This window comes from Cygnus olor, chromosome 3, assembly GCF_009769625.2.
Source record: "Cygnus olor isolate bCygOlo1 chromosome 3, bCygOlo1.pri.v2, whole genome shotgun sequence".
Classification (NCBI taxonomy): domain Eukaryota; kingdom Metazoa; phylum Chordata; class Aves; order Anseriformes; family Anatidae; genus Cygnus; species Cygnus olor.
Window position 1 is genome coordinate 118,812,542 of NC_049171.1, and position 20,054 is coordinate 118,832,595.

The following is a 20,054-nucleotide window of genomic DNA, read 5'->3' on the forward strand; positions in this document are numbered from 1 at the left end:
AGGGCAGTGGCAGGGCCTTGCTGGCCACCAGCATGGCTCTTCCTGCTCACAGGCCCTGCAGCCCTAGATTTGTGAGGTGTTATTGTGGTTTTTGAGCTTCGTGCCTAACAAGTTCACACGGGACATGGTTTTCAGGGGAAAACAATTCAAAATGTGGTGGGTTTTGTGTGTGTGTGTGTACGCGTGTGTTTTTATTTTCCTTTTAGGCCTTTAAGGTGACAGTGACGCTTTAGGTGCCGGGGCTGTGACGTCTGGCCCCGTGACGGCACCAGCGCTCCCCTCACGGCCCCCCCGGCCATGGCGGCTCGGTGCCGTTGGCCCACCCGGCGCCGCCTGTCCCTGCGCGGGCTCCGTAGCCCGCGGAGCTCCGCCAGGGGGCGCCGGGCCGCGCTGACGCGACGGAACGGGGACGGCGGGCGGGGCAGCAGCCAACCCGCACCCAGCTTGTTCGGCGGCGGCCCGCTCCCCACCGCCCCCGCCAGCCAACGGGGGCGCGGCTGCCGCCGATGTGGCCGCCCCGTCCCGGCGCGATGGCCGCCGTCACGAGCTGCCGCCGGGCCGCGCTGGGCGCCCTGCCCCTGGGGGCCGTTGGGGCCGTTAGCGGCCGGGCCGCGGCGCGATGGCGGCGCCTGGCGCTGCCGGGAGGCTGCGGGCCGCGGCTGGCTCCTGCCCGCGGCGTGGCGGCGCAGCCCGGGCCCGGCCGGGCCGTGGCGGTGGAGGTGGGGGGCAGGTGAGCGGCCACAGCGGCACCGAGGAACCGGGAGGCAGGGAGCGGGAATCGGCACCGCGGCGTTGTGCCGAGCGCCTGCACGGCGCCCAAACGCGGTTGGAGCAGGCGGTACCCCGCGTGTAGGACTGACAGACACCCTGTGTGACAGACACCCCGCGTGTGGGACTGACAGACAGACAGGCACCTTGTGCGGCTGGAGGCTTCTCCCCGAGCTGAAGAAATTGGGAGCTCTGAGGCAAAACCCCATCGGAGTTGCTTGTGGTTGGAGTTCCCCCTTCCACATATAATGAGGGTTTTCATATCCACCCTGAGGTGCAGCTGCTGTCCTTTAGGATAGGTGCTGGAGGTGAATGTAGGAGGCAATGGAGAGTTGCTTTATATTCACTGTCAGTAACAGATTGTTTCTTTCCCACAGGAAGATGGAACTGTCTTCTGGAAAGCTCGCTAGGTTTGCTGATGGGTCTGCTGTTGTTCAGGTAAAAAAAAAAAAAAAAAAGAGCCTAGAGTGTGTGGAACTTCAAAACTTTTGGGTGTGAGCAGCCATTACTGGTGCATTCCAGCCTGTAAAAAAGTTGTGCCAAGTCTCAAGTAGCAATTTAATCCCTAATGAAAGTGTAGCTATGTGTTGGGGGCAACGGTGGGCTTTTTTTCCAACAACTTGCAAAAAGCATAGAATTATGCGGTTGTTTTTCTGCAGAGAGTATTGGGAACTGCAATATTAATATACAAATACGTGTAGGATTTCGATTAATACTTTGGTTGCAGATAATCTTTTTTTTTCTCCTCTTGATCCAGCTAGGTGACACAGCAGTAATGGTCACAGCAGTCAGTAAAACCAAGCCTTCTGCATCTCAGTTCATGCCACTAGTGGTAAGTACTAATGACAGAACTTGTTCTGTGATAATTAGTGACAGCCTTTGCTGTGCTAATCATTAAATAGCAGAGCTCAAGATGCTGAGGGGAGAGAGGAAGGCGAGCAGCAGAGTACAGAGCTTGGACCTCAGAACAGCAGTCTGTGATAACATCACTGTATCTGTGGATGAAGGATGGTCAGTGGGTGTTCTCTCTACTGAGAGCTTTGTGAACTTGGATGTCTGCTACAGCGTCCAAGTTTCAGACATCATATTTTAGTTGTGTGGAAAAAATGGGCAGAGTGTTATGCTCAAAGGGTTTACAAGTGTTAAGGATTAATGATTCCTATTCTACCTTAAGACTGAATAATAGTGGATTTCTCAGAGGGTCTATCCTGGGACATTGCCCATTCAATATTTATGTCAGTGACCTGAAATTTTTGCACATCACACAGGGTGCAGTTGATTCAGCATAGACCTTGCTCTGAGCCAGAGATTAGAGTATAGACCTTCTGAGGTGTCCTCTCCAACTTGAACAATTATGTGGCTTTGTAATTAGTGATCTGTTGTCCTTAGGAATCCTGGTTTTGTTTTTTAAAAGGTTGACTATCGTCAGAAAGCTGCAGCAGCAGGAAGAATTCCTACGAACTATTTAAGAAGAGAACTTGGTACTACTGACAAAGAAATTCTTACAAGCAGAGTAATAGGTAGGCTGAATCATTTTATTTATGATATTTTAAAAATATTACATAATATCCTCATGAGCCTCTGAGAAGAGGTAGTAACTTGCAACTGTTGCTTGCAAGGTTGATTGTTTCTGCAGTAATGTCAGGGAAAACCTACCTTGCGCTTCCTTTTTGAAGTTTATTGGGGCTAATTGTAAAAACTTAAGTCATCTGGGGCTGTGTACATATTCCTTTATATATGTGTCTGGATCTCAAGAACTTTCATGTCACCTTAGTGTATCTAAGATCTCACCTTCATGAGATGTCACCTCTGCAGTTCCATATCTATCTGGAGAGGTGGAAGAAAGAACCAAGTTAAACTCAAAAATACATGCCAGATGGACTGAATGATATACATTCATTCCCTGTCTCTTGATTCCTCTTGAAGTCCTCTCTATCACGGCTTAAGACTTTCACGATTAAGATTAACAGCTTTTGAGGTTCAATGTGTACATGAAGCTGATGTCAAATAAGTCAGCATTTTAAGACTGCATGAAACGAGTTGAGAGAGAACATCCTTTAAGGCCTGGGTTGTCAGTTCTACGCACTTCAGACAAATAAAGTTAGGAGTAAATCTAGACATCTTGGAAGTAGCGTACAGTCCTCAAAGAAAATCAGTAAAAGCATTCCTGTCTTTTATGTCTCTTCATTGGAGGCATTTCTGGTAAAATACTATTTAATAGACCATTTGTATCTTAAACCATAGAAGACTTTTTAATGTTTGTTACTCTGTGTTACGAGATGATTGATATACTCGCCCATATATACCTCTTATTTTTCTCTGAGCGCTGGTGAAATTTTAGAGTTGATTACATCTCATGCTAAAATTTCTTGTGGTTTCTCTACCCTTTCTCTTCTCCTTTGTTTGGGTTGTTCATTTAAACTATCTTGTCAGTTTCTTGTGGGGTTTATTAGAAGCTAAACTGGATAATGACTACTGAAAGTTGAGTGCTTACACTCTGAATGTTTCTTTTGCAGATAGGTCAATCAGACCACTCTTTCCAGTAGGCTACTTTTATGATACACAGGTATGTCGTGCTGACTGTCCTTAACTGTAGCTACCTTTAGAATGGAAGACTTGGCATGTCCAGTGAAAATTATAAGTGATAGAAAAGCAATTTTTATTAGCATCCAGGATGGCTTTACAGTTTGAAAAAGTCTAATTCTGTAATTCTACTTTTTAGTTTCTCATTTGCATGTCTTAAAATGTTTTTATTATATGCTAGTTCTCAAATTGTGTTGCAGAGATACAGAGAGAAAATTCAAAAGTGCTCTGTTACAACAGGGGAGAGAAAAAGTTAATAAGTGTTACATGTTATATTTTTCACATGTTTTTTCATAAGCCTCCTGGCTAAAGCACCTGAACCAGCTTTCCTTTTTAGTTTAAGTGTGTATAAAGATGTGGAATGTTTTGTTTTATTGTCCTTAGCTTTCTATTGACAGTTAATAAAAATCTATAGGTCAAAAATATTCACTGTCTTTTATCTTATGCCAGATCCTTTGTAATCTTTTAGCAGTAGATGGTGTCAATGATCCTGACGTTCTGGCAATTAATGGAGGTAAGAAAACTCAAAATTATTGCTTGCGTGATTTTAATATAATTCATTTTTGCTAATAGATTTATATCTCTTTATTCTAGCTTCTGCAGCTCTTGCCTTATCTGATATTCCATGGAATGGTCCTATAGGTAAGTACATATTTTGAAATCCTGAGTATCTTGAATATAATGGGCAAATTAGACAACAGTTTGCTGCTTCTAACAAGAATTGGAGTCTAAAGGCCGCTATCTTTTGCTTAATGTGCTGAAATTCACTTTATGATGCATAGAATTGTTGTGCTTCAGAGCAGCATTTTTTCTGGACTAAAAACGCTTATATAAGGATTTATAATCCAGAAATATTGTAATACAGTGGTCAGCAGCTTCCTTGAATTTTGTCTTTAAAGAAACTTAAAGCATTGTGGAGAAAGTAGGTGTATAAGAATACTTTTTCTCCAGGAACTCAAGAAGAGCTTTGCCATTGCAAATGTGTTATGGGAACTGTGTCACTGCAAATGTTTTATAAAGAACATAAGCGCTGCGCAGTGATACTGCCAAAGAGAAATTGAAGAATAGATAATCTTGCCTTATAGATTTGTTTTTAATGTATAGCTGACATGCTAATATTTTAAAACAAATCCTTAGCTTAATCATTGCTTTTAGATGTATAATTGTCAGAGTCAAGTGATGCCTTAGAAGAACTTTTCTTATTATAATAATAATTTTCTGGAGTTTGTTTCTAGGTGCAGTAAGGGTAGGACTAATCAATGGAGAAACTGTTATCAATCCAACCCGAAAACAAATGTCTTCTAGCATTTTAAATTTAGTTGTTGCTGGAGCCCCACAAAATCAAGTTGGTAAGTGGGTTAACTATCAATATCTGTTGGGTACTCGGTTTGAAAATCGTAGGCGACTCTTTACAGATATTTTTCAAATCTTTGAAACTTCTGTTTCTAGGCAATAGTGGGAATGAATAATATTGCTAGATAACTTTGGGGTAGAGTAAATTCCATTATTATGCAGTTTAAAGGTAACCTATATTGTCTTGGTTGAGTTGTAGATTGCTATTGAAAAATAAAATAGTAATTAATCTAGTTTTTGACTTTCCATTGGTAGTTATGTTGGAAGCAACTGCTGAGAATATATTGCAACAAGATTTCTGTCATGCCATTAAAGTAGGAGTGAAGCATACCCAGCACATAATTCAAGGAATTCAACAGCTAGTGAAAGAACAAGGTGTTGTCAAGAGAACTGTTCAGAAGTTGTTTGTTGCTCCTGAGGAGATTGTGGAATGTGCAAAGAAGTAAGTTCAGAACAAACAATTTTGACCTAATTTCTGTTAAGTGACTCAGAAATACTTACTAATGATTATTTAATCATTTGTGATTAAAATGTTTGGGATCTTGTTCAAGAAAATGTTTTCAATGTTTAGAATTTCTTGCTACGTTTTCCATAGAAACTTAGGGACACTGCCTTTAGCTCTTCTTTTATGCTTAGTGAGAAGGACATGGCAAAATAAGTGGTGTAAAAACAGTAAAAGCATTGCAACCTCATGTGCCATTCTTGTGGAATGGTGACATGAGGAGCCAGGGTTATGTTGGCTTTCATGAACTTTGTCATGGAGGTGATGGGGAGTAGGAGAGCAGCAGGCAGGATGGACAGCTGAGACTAGTAGCGTTTGTAAATGGCAGTCTGGTGCTTTCATGCAAAAACCAAACATTTAGTCTTCAAAAGATACTATTTGTGTAATTGCATTTCCAAAATTTCTTTCTTTTCTTCCAAAAGACTTGCTTTTAACAAGATCTATGCAGTGTTCACGGATTCTAGCCATGATAAAGTAAGTAATCAATTCAAATGTGATTTGATTTAATATAATGAAATTGTAGTAAGACTTAATTTCTTTATGCTAACCTCTTCTCATCTGAATGTATGTGTAATAGTAATGAATTGTCTTGTAAATTCTTATCTGCCAGAACTAATTTCTTGTGGTACATAATTGATCTGTTTGAAATTGTGTGGAGGTCCTATTTTTCTTTGGGTCTTACAGAACTTTACAACAAACCCAACAACCCAAACTTCTTCTGTTATTCCACTCTGTAGAGTTAACTGGTTGCAAATCCTGTGTTCTAGATTTCTAGAGATGAAGCAATTAACAAAATAAGGCTTGAAACAGAAGAGCAGCTGAAAGGTATTTTATGCTTTCTTAGTATTTAGAAAATGCTTATATCAAACTAGTGGTACTTAAAATTACAGTGTGCTGTTTGTTGGCCGTGCTATTTTAGAAGTTCTCTGAGATTCATTTCCTAATTTCAGTTAAGGTTTCTTTTTTTTTTATACCCAGAAAAATTTCCAGAGGCTGAGCCTTATGAAATCATGGAATCTTTCAATGTGGTCTCTAAGGATATTTTTAGAAATCTTATTCTGAACGAATATAGAAGGTATGTAAAATCCTTGCTGTATAATTATTTCTGTCAATTTTTTCTCTGAGACTATAGTTTCATTGATTTCATAATTTCTGCTCCTAACTTTAGATGTGATGGAAGAGATTTGACTTCCCTCAGAGATATTAAATGCGAAGTGAATATGTTTAAAATGCTTCATGGATCAGCCTTATTTCAGAGAGGTCAAACACAGGTAGTATTGTTAAATGATTTAAGTTCTAAATATAATGTATCAGAAGCCAAAAGGCTTGTACTTTTCGTTTAAACGTGAAATTTCCTTATTCTATCCTGCTAAGAATAATGTGTGCTGGAAGTCTGTGTGATAAGCAGGCTAGCTATTTCACACAGTATTGTCTGCACAGTTAAGATCCCTGGTTTTTAAATGAGCTTATTCCGTTTTAGTGAACAAACTGCTACAGGCTTCTGACAGGGCAGGAGGCATTAAATCAATATTTTTAAATGTGATCACTTATAAGATTGTATAATCTTTATAAATCATGAGTGTTTGAGAGAAGAAAGTTTTCAGAAGTGGTAGATGATGGTACCATATTTGTTGCTGAAATCACTTTTTCATTCTTCATTATCAGTATGAAAAGTTGTAAAACATAGACGTGTCTAAGAGCTGTTTATTTATCCCTTATTTTAGGTTCTCTGTACAGTTACATTTGACTCCATAGAATCAAGTGTAAAATCAGATCTTATTTCAACAGCTGTGAGGTATGTGTGTCTTTATGGTTTTCTGTCAGTGGTACTAACAGAGGGTGAGCACTTAAACACATTTTATAAAAGTTGCTGTTAATAAGAAGACATTAATTCCATTGACATGTGTGAAGTTGGAGTGTACTGCAGTGTGTGCAGTAAGATGCTGATATTCTTGAGGTTTGTCTGCTGTCTGATGCATCAAAATCTGCATAAAGCATTGATAAGGGCCGGTTCTATTCCAGACAGCTAGGAAAGCTGTTTAAATGTCTACAGAGATACAACCCTCATATGTTAACTCATATGAGTTAACCCTCGTATGTTAACTGTAGACCATGTTTTTTAATTCATTTACTTAAAAAAAGGGGGGGGGGGCTGTTAATGAATCAACAGATCTGCAGGATTTACTTGGTCAATTTCTAGGTAGAGTTGAATATAATCTTACTACATATAATATTTAGGACACATTTGGTTGTTCTTTTTGACATGGTCTTGTTTTTTTAACAGTGGAGTTAAAGATAAAAACTTCATGCTGCATTATGAGGTGAGTTTCATTGTCACAGCTTTCTGCATGGTTTATATAAGGGCTTCAGGTCTTGCTCTCAGAATTGAAATTGTTTAATTCCAAGAATATGAATTATCTCTAGATTTGCTAGGTTCTGCTAGTTACAATTTATATATGAATTTGTCCTGTAGTTTATCAACAGAAATGCTGGTTTCCTAAAAAGCACTACGTAATTTATAAGCTGCTATTTTATGCAGGCTTTCTAATAGTTTAACATCAGGTTAGTTTCTTAAAGACAGGTTACTACTGCAGGCAGGATTAACCTGCTCAATTACTTTTAGTAAATTAATGTGTGCAGCTGACATGCTACACTAGTAGTCAATAAGTGCTTTTACATCTCCAGTCTTAGTCAGCCTTTGGAACTTGCCCAAAGTATTTTGTACAGGCAAGAGACATATTTGTGTCATCTGTATGACAGAAACAAGATTTCTGATATGTTGTTTGACAAGTTTAATTAGAGTAAGCCTGTTGTCCTATTCCTTGGCTACCTTGCAGCTGCTTTATTCTCTTCTGTTATGGGGAATTAAAGCGTGAACTAAGTAAACGCTGTCAACTAATCCTGACTCGCAAACTAAGTGACTGATAGAAGTTGTGTGATTGTTTAATATTTAGTTGTTGGTTTTTTTGCTTTTACCTTGAGATGCACCAAAACTTCAAAGAGACTTTTTCAAAGTGTTTGTTTTGAAGTGAAAAAGAAACAAGTTAACCTCCTGTATGTGCGCTTCTATTTTTTTGCTCTATAGTTTCCTCCTTATGCAACAAACGAGATTGGCAAAGTTACTGGTGTAAACAGAAGAGAACTTGGACATGGTAGGTTAAAACTACTGAAGTTTTATGCTGTAAGCTCTAATATTTTGATCGTCTTTTATTTATGGCTTTTATTTGTATTTTTAACAGGTGCACTGGCAGAGCGAGCACTGAAACCAATTATTCCTCAGGATTTCCCTTTCACAATACGAGTTACTTCTGAAGTCTTAGAGTCAAATGGTATTACGGCTTTCTTGTTCTTCAAGAAACAAGAGAGAGTCTTGTTCTTAAACAAAAAACCTCAAGTTTGACAAACTACATATAGATGTTTTTGTAGACAATAGATTCAGTTTTAAGCTTTTTAATCTTGGTGGCTCTACTATCTGAAGTATTTTAAAATATGGACCTTTCCTTTCCATTTGTATAATAGCACAGTATCAATACAAGGCATAAGTATAAGTTCAGACTTTAATAAAGTGGCCTTTTTGGGGCATTTTTATGCTCCAGAGTGAGGAATATGTTAGCATGTACTGAAACCCATTCTTCAGTATTGAACCACAGCTGGTAACCTTCCTGATGTACAGATAATTCCTGTTTCCTTTATCTCCCCATTTTGGGAGGAAGCTATTGATTTCACCTTTCTGCAGATTCTGCTCTGTGGCCAGGAGTTCCATGAGAGCCACCTGCAATTTCCTAGCAGTGTAGTGAGATTTGGTGTCTGGGAGAAGGAGTTACTGAGGAAAGGGAATGAGTCCCATTTGCAGCTGACAAACTCCCCAGCTTGATGATCAGTTTTTGCTCAGTATCAAAAAAGATTCAAACTGTTAACAGTTTCTTGCTAAAGTGCTTTTGCTACAGAAACTGTCTGATAAACTAATTATTTATTGTAGTACGTGTATTGCTGCATGGTATCTTCTGGCTACCAGAACATTAATTTTCAAACTGTCATTGAACAATATCACCAGTAAGTCTTGTTTTGAATGCTTGTTACCAGGGTTTAACACTATTTTTCTCGTATATTCTAACTCTGTAGGGTCATCTTCAATGGCTTCTGCATGTGGTGGAAGTTTGGCATTAATGGATGCAGGTACAAAACATGGCACTTAAGGATAAACTGCATATGATAATGTGTTAAAGGATTTGGAAATGACCAAAGCTTAAAAAAACATGTACATGTAATTACCGCTGTTAGGAGTTCCAGTATCAAGTGCAGTGGCAGGTGTAGCAGTGGGTCTCGTTACCAAATACAGTCCAGAAAAAGGAGATCTTGAGGACTATCGTTTGCTGACAGACATCCTGGTGAGTTTTGGTAGCACAGTGGTTACTACTGATGTTTAATTCTGTAAAATACCTCTACATCCTTTTTGTAACATTATTTTTACCCACTTAATTCTAGAACATATGCTACTGGACATAGTAGTAGTTTTGTCTTCTGTTTTGTCTTGCAGCTGCCTCCATTATGTAAAAAAAAATCTATAAAATGTCTAGTCATGTTAATTTTGTGTAACTACTCAGTTGTTACTTTTAAGCTCTGATAAGTGTACTATTTCAAATAAATTTTGTCTCTTGTGGAAGAAAGGGTTATAATTATTGGAATCAGTAGTTTACTGAAAAACACGGTATATTGGAAGGAGAGCAATTGGCAGGGTTGCTGGGGAGAAAAAATGCACATGATCATGCTGCTGTTTCCTGTGGCAGCTGTTGATCGTACCAAGTAAACTGGGGATTTATTCAAAAACCAGGCCACAAATACAAAAGCTCTCAGCTTATAAGAACAGAAAGGAACTGTGTTAATCAGGAATGGTGAAGTAAGGGTGGGGGAAAAAAAAAAAAGATACAAATCTGAAAGGTGACACCAAGTCTGCAAGTGGCTCCTAGTCTACTTTGTGGTTTACTGAAGCCTAGAATGCACTTTTGGTGTAATAAGAATTGGTACTGGGACATAGTTACTCCAATTTTTCTTTCTGCCTGTACTGACAGGGAATTGAAGATTACTATGGTGATATGGATTTCAAGATGGCGGGTACTAATAAAGGGATAACTGCCTTGCAGGTATTGTAACATGAAAGATTCATTTTATCAATCTTCGGGAATGTCTGTCTAAAAAAGCTTTCCCTGTGTATTGATGCTACTTAACTCACTACTTAACTCTTTTCACATTAGGTTGATCTAAAACTACCAGGAATACCAATAAAAATTGTCATGGAAGCTATTCAGCAAGGCACTGGTATGTCCATATTAAGATTTGCACCCATTATATTAAGTTATAAAATGTATTAAATTATTTATTTAAATATTTTATTTTGGGGGGGGCGGGGAGCTAAGGCAGGCATGGGGATTAAAAAAAAGTTCAGTGTTGTGTGCTATGCTTGAATGTTAGTACTTGATACAGAACAAACTTTTGTTTGTTTGTTTGAGAGCATTTAGTCTTCAAAAAAGCTTGCCCTTCCCGGCATGGTTATGTTCCATATCGTTTTACATAGTGTATGTGAAAGTGTGTGCTGCTCCTAGAGGTTTACTTTCTTGTTAAGAGAACAAAAAAATACTTAATGCAAATGGTATGATTCTAACGATGACCAATTTAAATCAATGTATAACTTCTGGAAAAAAATGCGGTAAAACTTGTGGTTGAGCAAACTGGAGGGGGGGGGAAAAAAAGGTAGGGTAAAAGTCCTTGACATCTCAGGGAGTTCATCATTAACATGTAGTAGCTCAATACTCCTTAAATAATACAGGTAATGAAGGCTGAAGTGCAGCTTTGGGCACTGAAATTGGATTGCTTTTGATAGGTGAAAGTTGGGAGAGGCAAAAGTCACCTAGTTGCTATTTAAATACTTAAGTGTTTGTTATTCCGAATACAGTTAACAAACATCCTATTCCATGTTTGTTTTAAATCCAACAGAATAATACTATCAAAAACAGCAGCAAACTTTTTCTTGCTTATCATAAATTCAAATATATCTACTATTGAAACTTACTGTTGTTTGTATTCTGGTGTGTACAGCTAAAATATTATTGAGCCATATGAAAACTGAAGGTACAAGCATTAATAAGGATTTCTCTAGTTTTAAGAAATTTCCACTCAACTGTGGCAACACTTTAACAAGAAAACATTTATTAAAACAGAAGAACTAGTAATTCCTGTTCAAAGGTGTATCACTTCAAGAAGATCAGTTAAAGTTTCAGGCCAGTATATCATAACTTAGCTAATCAAAGCTACACCCTGTTGCTCTCATCATCTCTAATTTATTTAAATAATAGCATACAGTTCTGTGCTTCATTGTTAATGTTTTGGTCTGCATAAAGTGCTGAAGGTGTAGGACTAGTACACAGAGCAGAAGGTCGTACTCTAACAAAGGTACACTACCTAAAATGTGTCGTATTACCATGATATATTGATAAGTTAGGCAAGAGGTAGATTTCATGAATGGATGTTATCTACTTTATAACAAAAGCAACATACATTTATATTAGTCTTACGCAAAACTTTTCCCTCTTCTTCCTTTTGCCAAACCTCTACAGCTGCAAAGAGGGAGATTTTGCAAATTATGAACCAAACACTGGCAAAACCCAGACCTAACAGAAAAGAAAATGGACCAGTTGTAGGTAATTGTTAGTTGTATGTTGATATGAATTGATGTCTTTTTATGTTTTTTAACAATAAATTACTGTTTAAAACAGCTTTTTTTTAATGAATGTATCATATTTTTCTGTCTTTCGTGATTTGTGAGGGGAGTTGTTGTTTTTTATTGCCCTGAGGGGCAGTACTGTACTACTTCATTGCACATTAGAAAGCAGAATAAGCTGAAGTTGTGTGGAACTCACAAAATGAGAATAGATATAGATGCCAGCATTGGAATGGCTTAAGGTAATTTACACTCAAATTACTTACGTTCTAAGTCTTCATTAATTCTAATACTTAAACATAATTTCATCAGTGTTCAGCATATAATATGACTAGCCATAAAAAAAAGGACTTTTGTGATGGTATTCAGGATCATCATACTTAGCATTTCAAAGTATATTTATGTGTTCTTTCAGAAACAATCCATGTGCCATTATCGAAAAGGTTAAGGTTCATTGGTCCTGGGGCCTATAATTTGAAAAAACTTCAAGCACAGACGGGTAAGACATCTTTGTTTTCCTGTGATCACTTATCCTCATGTGTTAATAGCTTCTTTTCACTGTACAAAAATCTCTTGTATGGGGTTTTAATTAGTGGAACTTGGTAGCGCATAAATTACTAGCACAGCTACTGTTAAGTGTTAATGCTACCTTTCATGTCCTTTCAGAACCTAGACAAAGGTAAGCTTAAACTTTACAAATTGTTCTGTAGAACACCTCTGTTTAATACCTGAGGGCGTTTGTGCTTCAGTAGAAACGTCCTAGCAAGTTATATAGGAAGAAATATTAAGTGAAGAAGGTGCTTTATACTGCAGCCTGTCTAACAGTGTTTGTTTAGACTAGTATGTTTAGCCATTCCAATACTCAGTACAGATCAACGTACATTAAAGGCTCAATAAATAAGAGATTCCAATGTTTCAAATAGATAAAGCTCATTTTGGCTATTCTGTTGTGTAGATTCTCTGTAGAAGTGCATGTAGGTTTTCTTGCAGCAGGAATTTCCAGAAGTATGGCGCACACATGAATGAGTGGTGAAGCCAAGCGAGTCTGATATGTTATGAACATGTTGCAGTATAGATCAAATGTATGTAGTCTTTCTGTCTGTAGACTAAAGCTTTTTGATTAGGAAGAGGTACTGAGCTCTTTTCTGTGGTGCTCTTGCCCTGTTTTCTTAGGACTCTGTGAGGAGTTTGTATATGCTGTTAACATGCTGGGAAATGTTAGAAATAGAGCTCACTATCATGTTGCAGGAGTGACGTGTACTGGGGCTTAAACTAGTAACAAGTAGTGTGGGAGAAGTTTACTGACCTCATTGCATTTCTTGGAAAAAACTTGTTCTGCTTGACGTTAAGTGCCAAATTCAAAGTTAACATCTTCTGTACTACCATTTCCCAAATAGGGCAGCTGATGCATTGGTAGAGGTCGGACTAATGGAGGTCGAAATTAGACCAATAGCTACAGTTGGCCTCAGAAGTTAGTGGGCAGAATTTTTAAAGTGTTAAGAACTTTAGGTATTTGAGAGGCTGTACTTTCTTCGTTACTTTCAAACCAGTGAAACTAGACTTAATCCACACTTTACACCTTGCCAACATGATGAAGCTAATAATCAGCCAATGTTCAGCCATGATAGAGGTGTTTCTGCTGTAATACCATTAAATATATCAGATTCTTCTGAACACTTATCTGTAAGTACAGGTTCTTTCTTTCATTGGTTAATATAGTAAAATTTCACACATTGCCTACTTTTAGAGAACTACATTTTAAAAACGTTTGATGTTCATAGCATATCAAATAGATGTTCTGCTTCAGCTGCTTTGGACTTGGAACTCTTTTAATAATCTCTCTGGCTTGGGTAGTGCTTGTCAGGGGGCTGGGTTGGAGAAAAGATTATGCTACTTTGACTGCAAGCATATGTGGCCTGTTGGATGAAAAACTAGTCGAGAGGTGTGAAGAATTTTACTGTGCAACCTTACTATGTTCTAGCTCTGAAAAACTTTAATTTCAATCAGCTATTGATGAAAGCTACAGTTTAATAATGAAATTCATAAACATTAATGAAAAAGCTAAGATTAAATTAAGCTCTCAAGATTTTATCCACTTACAGCAGGGTTATAGTAAGCAACAATTGTGCAAATGCGGATGGTTCCATGTGGAACACAAGCTCGTGCAGGTATACCTGTGACATGGTTTCTATACAGTTGTATGTAGAGCTGTCCAGTGCCTAGTCTGAAGAATATTTGAAATGATGAGGACTTGAGATCTTTGTCAGACTATGCAAAACCATTTTGCTCTGTGCAAGTCTTTACTAAATGTGAATTTTCTGCTTGCTGAAAAAATAGGAATGTTCACCAAGGATTCTTTGGTTAATAAATTCTATTTCTAAGGTGTAACTTTAAGTCAGCTGGATGAAGAGACGTATTCTGTGTTTGCTCCCACACCTAGTGCTATGCATGAAGCAAGAGAGTTTATCCGTGAAATCTGCAAAGATGATGTAAGGACAGACTTTTTGTTGTTAGCTTTTTCAGTTTGCAGTTTGTGAATACGTGTCTTACTGTTTTTTTCTCTTTTCCCTACAGCAGGAAGTTAATTTAGAATTTGGTGCAGTTTATACAGCCACAATTACTGAAATTAGGTATGAAAAGTGCTCTGAAATTGAATTTAATTTATTTACATAGATATATTCCTGAGACATAGACAGGATTATAAAATTGGTTTTTAAAGCATGCCAAACTTCTGCTGGTGATGTTGGCACCTGCGTTATTCCTAGTATTTTGCTCTATTGAAAACATTCTCTTAATAAGGCTGTTTCTTTTTTGCTATTTAGATATTAGAATGTCTCCTTAAATTACAGACTTGAAGGTCTTTTTTCATCTTTGTATCTGAGAGAGATGATTGGAATTTGTTTTCACTTTTTTGAAAGGACAAATCTTGGATTGAAATGGCAAGCACTTTTTGGATGTACTTTGTATTTAAAATAGTTAGGACGGTGTAGTTTCCATCCAGTTTAGATTAAGGAGAAATGCATAGCCATGGTTGAGAGGAGAATTTAAAAAAAGGATGAGTAATATCTTGTCTATGAAAAGTTTTCTAATGTTTGTTTTTGGAGTAAATTTGCAAAATAAGTTATATATAGACTTCTATCAGTGTATTTTTGAAATGACTTGCTCTGTTTTCCAGAGATTCTGGAGTGATGATAAAATTGTATCCAAACATGACACCAGTGTTACTTCATAATTCACAGCTCGATCAAAGAAAGGTAATGCATCCTTAAACAAGTGTAAACTAGAGATTCTAAAACATTTTTTTTTGTTTTAAATGAATTCTTACCTAACCTAGTCTCCATCAGCTATAACACACATACTGGAGTCTAGAGTCTATTTTTGTAACACAAAAAGCTGTCTTAGACTAGCAGCATTTTCTTGTTTAACCTTTGCTTGCCCTGTGTTTAGAGCTGCAAGGAATCTCGCTGTATGCTTGCTATCATCCTGTTGTTGATACTTTTATGGACATCACATCTTTAGGTCTAATACCCTTTCTATGTAATGTAGAAGTCTGTAGTTCATTAGTTGACTAGTTTATTGAGCCACTTTGGTCCATGCGTGGTTGCTTGACATGTAGCATGAAGACAACTGTATATTTTTTTGTTTGTTTTTTCCCTCCTGAAAACTGAGTTTTTCTGAAAAATCCTGTGTTCTAGATTAAACATCCTAGTGCCCTGGGATTAGAAGTTGGACAAGAAATTCAGGTAAATTTTTTTGAACTTTAAAATGATAACAAACTGTTCGTATTTTAGTATTTGAATTTTTTTTGTGTGTTTCTGAAGGAAATATTTTGCTATATCAGATTGCTTTTCTGTGCTGCTTAAATGCCTGATCACCTCCAATCAGAGTTTTTAGTGTCATACCCTTGCTGTCTTAGGTACCATGTTGACCTGACTAAGCAGTATAGACCAAACAGTGTCTGTTGTATGTGGTTTTGCATGTTCAGTTTTTTTAAGCATTCCTCTCTTTTTTTCCTCTCCTTTTTTAAAGCTAATTCTATCTTTAAGTTGATCAGTCTCATATGGTGATTTAAGATAACTTTATCAGATCTGAAAGCGGTGTGGTGGTCTTAAAGTGGTAAGTTTTCTTAACAGGTTAAATACTTTGGACGTGATCCAACTGATGGTAGAATGAGGCTTTCACGTAAAATTCTGCAGTCACCAGCCACAACTGTGCTTAAAACCCTCACAGACAAAAACAGCATTATGATGGGAGGTACTGTTCCACAGTCATCTACTTCATCTCAATGACTGGTAAGGCCACAGGAAACATTTGACAGCTCAGTACTGTGCCTTCTTTACAACTGTTGTATAGGACTATCAGTCTGTTTCTTGTACTGTATAGCTGATGTTCAGTGTTGTGTGAATACTGCTTGCCAATTGTTACAATTTATCATAAGGTAGCACCTTGCCTTCCATATCATTTTGTTCTAAAGAGCTTGATGCTGTAAAAAGAGTACAAATTCCTTGATGGTTTCGGTCATCCTAGACAGTGTATTTTCTCCAAAACCAACATACTTATTAATCTAGAATACCTGGAAGTATTCTATCTTCCCTACCCTGCCACCATTTTTTATATTGGGGTAGGGGGAAGGGCAGGGTAGGGGAAGGTGAGGGTTTTGTTTTGTTTTGTTTTGTTTTTCAGTTTTCTTGAAACTGAAACTCACTCACTGGAGTGCCAAAAGCTCTTCTCTAGAACTAGTTTCCAAGCATGCATTTGATGATTGATAGATTTGTCTCAACTTTTCCCAAATCTATTGTGTGTATTCTGTTTTCCTTAGGAAGCTGCTAGAGCTGGAAGGTATCTGATCATAAGATTAAGAGTAATTGTGCAACAAGGTTGGCAAATAGAGTTGCAAATGCACCCATGATAACTTAAGGCAATCTGTGGCAATCTTCTAAAATGATTCACAATGCTAGAAGAAATTAAAATTCAGTGAAGAAAATTACAGTCTTTCAAAAAGTGTTTCTGAATTTGATGTCTTGATATTAGTTGGTTACAGAGTATTTTCTTTCTCTTTCAGGAAAAAAAGGCCTGGTAGTTCATGGAAACATGAGACACCTTTACTTGAATCTGCAGATGTCTCTGCATGTGGATGGTAGTGAATCATATTTTTAAAATAGATGGTATTCATGCTTAAAGGTGATGTAAAACTTAAAAGTATTCAAACTGATTAAAACATTGTTCAAAAGAAACAGGAACAACCAATATTCTTACATTGTGTAGCACGGGTAAGAATCTAAGAATGTGGAATTGCATAGACTGAAGAGCAGACTACTTTAAGTCATTTCAGTGCTTAAGATTCTTCCTGCTACCATCTCAGGATAAAAATGCAAAGATGGAAGGCAAGTACTTAAGAGTACTTCCTGGGAGAAGGAATTCTCCTGTGTATTTGGTTGATGAGGTATGACAATGGTTGAGAGGCATACTTGGCCAGTCCAGGTTTTACTGGCTTTTCAGTGTCTAAGATTTAAATGCTGAGCAAAATGTGGAAACTTTACAAATTATCACCTGTATCATGATGGGCACTCTTTCAGATAAATACATAATAACTGCCATAGGGTTCAGACTTGCTAAGGTATCTGAGCAGAAGGGGGACAAAAATGAAGAACCTACCTGAAACGACATCACTTATCTGGGTTCATTAATACTGAGTTTTAAGATACATAATAAAAATACTAAAATAATTGTTTTACAATAAACAAATGATGTGATGTTTCTTTCCCCCAAAACCTCCTCATTAAGAGTCTCAGAATTCCTCTATATGATTATGTTCTATTATCAGACTCACTGATCTCTTTTAAATTTCAAAACATACAACTCCTTGTTTTTTTCTACTGTGATGTGCAGACCTTAAAAATCAATGAGGTATCCCTTCTGGTGTACCCAAATCTGTAGATATTCCTAACAGGAAAATCAAGTTTCTAATGGCAAGTCAGCTCTGGACCTCCTGAAAGAAAAAAAGAAAAAAAAAAAGTGGAGAGAAGAGAAATGTGAATGTATAGTAAAAACTATTTTGCCTTTTTTATTCTGACCTAAAATATTAAAAAAAAAAAAAAAAAAAATAGCCCCCTTCTTTGTTGTTGTCTGTCTTTTATTATGTAAAATGGAAAAAATTTTCCTTAACAATCTTTTTTCTTCTGTGAGAACTGTATCCTTGTATTTCTTAGCAAGAATTCTAATATCCTTGCTTCCTGTGAGTTAACTTAAATGGCTGGTATCCTGGCTGCTATCATCCTGGATAGTGTTAATGAAATAGTGACAAATGTTAAAATTCCCGAACGGAAGCTCAGAAACATTTTCATTTCTCATAACTGTTTTCAGAAATTGACTTTTGCAATCTTAATTGGTTTTCCAAGGTTTAGCTTATTTTTATTATAGACAATTTTCTGTAAAGCTTCTTTTTGTAGTAAACAGAACAGTGTTCTAGTTACTATAATACTAATGCTAGGAGCTTTTTAGCTAGCACATTACCAATAAGATGCTTGCATTTGAATCTGAAAATTAAGAGACCAAAGAATCTAAATGTTTGATACAAGTTGTAATTGTAATTTCTCACTCATAGTAACAGCAATATTGATGATTTGTTAGTCTGTGTGATAGGTGGTGATCTTGGTAACTAAGCTGTTAGGGGTGCTGGAGGATTTTTGCTTAGTGGGGGACAATACTTGTGTGTTCCTGTGGTGGAACCTGACTGTCTGCACTTGTAACAAGTTTTAGGCCCTATGGGAAGGGGTGGAAGAAAATAAGTTTGGGAACTGTATGGGAGGAGCACAAACCAGCTGCTCACCTCTGAGGAGAGAAGTTCAGTTGGAACCAAGAATTGAGTAAGTGCGAACAAGTGAGAACCTTTCTGGAGGGACAGCAGGCTGGGGTCAGGCACCCAGGGTCCATCTGGGAGCCGTCACTAACAGCAGGTTGGGCCATGGTGTGCGAGGTGCTTGACTCTTCCCTCAGCTTATCAGTATTAATTGGAGAACAGGTGGGTTCCTAGTGCTTGAGAGAGAACTCAGCCCTGTTGCTGTAGCAATTTCTTCATGTTTGAAATAGTGATTTTTGTCTCTACTGCCATAGATGATTAGCTTCTGTAATGACCCATCATTTTAAATGGAGCCATTGAGAATTGCTATGGAGAGTGAAGTTGGGCAGTTGCAGCATTACACCGCCTGCTGTGAACTTACTTCGGTGAAGCAGCATTGCATAACAAGGATTCCAGGCAGCAGCCTGGTATTTTACAGCTTCATTTCTTGGTGCAATTTAACGAAGTTTATCCAGTTAGAGTTTGAACTTCCTGACTGAAGTTTGAGAGGAAGACTTGTATTTGAGATATCTCTTTGTGCTAAATGAAAGCTACCGCTGTAGTCTCTTTTTAAGGCAGGCACTAGGCTGGTGCAGTCTTCTTGCTTTGGTTTTTCGTTTGTTTGTTTTTAACTTGAGCTTTTTGCATGGATTATGATGGTAAATCAGAATCTCAATGTTTTACTCAAAGGCTGACGTTGTCATCCTTAAGGTTCAAAATAATTGTTACCCATTATTACCTGTTAGCAATAAAATAAACTACGTTCTTCCAAACAAATGGTAGGCTTCAGAAGCCTATCTTGGTAACAGAATATAAGTGAAACTTTATTAATAAATGTTAGTGAATTTCTCTAGTTCTATAACTTAATAGTATCGTAAAGGAAGTTATATATATACTTCTAAGCACTTCTAATATGAAAAGATAGAGTTCAAGTTGTGGATGTTTATTTTTCTGGCATTAATCTCAGAATCCAAAATACTTAGGAAAAAAAAAAGTGAGGAGATACTTGCATCTAGCAAGTGATCAGTCCAACCTCTGTGTGAGAACTCTGAAAAATTGGTTCCACATCCGTTGTTCCACCTGAAGGTAAGAATATCCTTACCTAGCCTATTTTTATATTGCCAGCTAGTGTCCAAATCAATAATGTTTTAGCAAGCAGAAATGTGTTACTGCTAAGAGGAAAAAAAAAAAAAGCTTAAATCGATGTGAATACTTATTTTTTATAGCACGGAGAGAACAACTTAAAATGCAACTTCAGTGAAAGTATGCTGTTTAAATTGGTTTGTCTGCAGAGT

The 20,054-nt window shown here is 37.5% G+C and overlaps 1 protein-coding gene across 1 annotated transcript; it reads left to right on the forward strand.

The window, feature by feature from the left end:
• Nucleotides 1-421: 421 nt before the first annotated feature.
• On the forward strand, nucleotides 422-18,035 carry PNPT1 (polyribonucleotide nucleotidyltransferase 1). The gene is made up of 29 exons (XM_040552661.1): nucleotides 422-730; nucleotides 1,146-1,206; nucleotides 1,526-1,600; nucleotides 2,183-2,288; nucleotides 3,285-3,334; nucleotides 3,802-3,865; nucleotides 3,946-3,993; nucleotides 4,587-4,700; nucleotides 4,960-5,146; nucleotides 5,629-5,680; nucleotides 5,974-6,031; nucleotides 6,185-6,281; nucleotides 6,375-6,477; nucleotides 6,931-7,001; nucleotides 7,491-7,527; nucleotides 8,292-8,358; nucleotides 8,446-8,535; nucleotides 9,329-9,382; nucleotides 9,488-9,594; nucleotides 10,276-10,347; nucleotides 10,459-10,522; nucleotides 11,818-11,901; nucleotides 12,337-12,420; nucleotides 14,304-14,410; nucleotides 14,496-14,551; nucleotides 15,097-15,175; nucleotides 15,617-15,664; nucleotides 16,055-16,213; nucleotides 16,983-18,035. The coding sequence occupies exons 1-28, from the start codon at nucleotides 507-509 to the stop codon at nucleotides 16,208-16,210; spliced, it is 2,415 nt and encodes an 804-aa protein (XP_040408595.1). The 5' UTR covers nucleotides 422-506; the 3' UTR covers nucleotides 16,211-16,213; nucleotides 16,983-18,035.
• Nucleotides 18,036-20,054: the final 2,019 nt, after the last annotated feature.

Excerpts from the sequence above, each read along its gene's own strand:
- PNPT1 (XM_040552661.1), top strand. The coding sequence starts at position 507 with ATGTGGCCGCCCCGTCCCGGCGCGATGGCCGCCGTCACGAGCTGCCGC. Across the intron at positions 1,601-2,182 it reads CTCAGTTCATGCCACTAGTG|GTTGACTATCGTCAGAAAGC; the intron begins GTAAGTACTAAT and ends GTTTTTTAAAAG. Across the intron at positions 11,902-12,336 it reads AGAAAATGGACCAGTTGTAG|AAACAATCCATGTGCCATTA; the intron begins GTAATTGTTAGT and ends GTGTTCTTTCAG.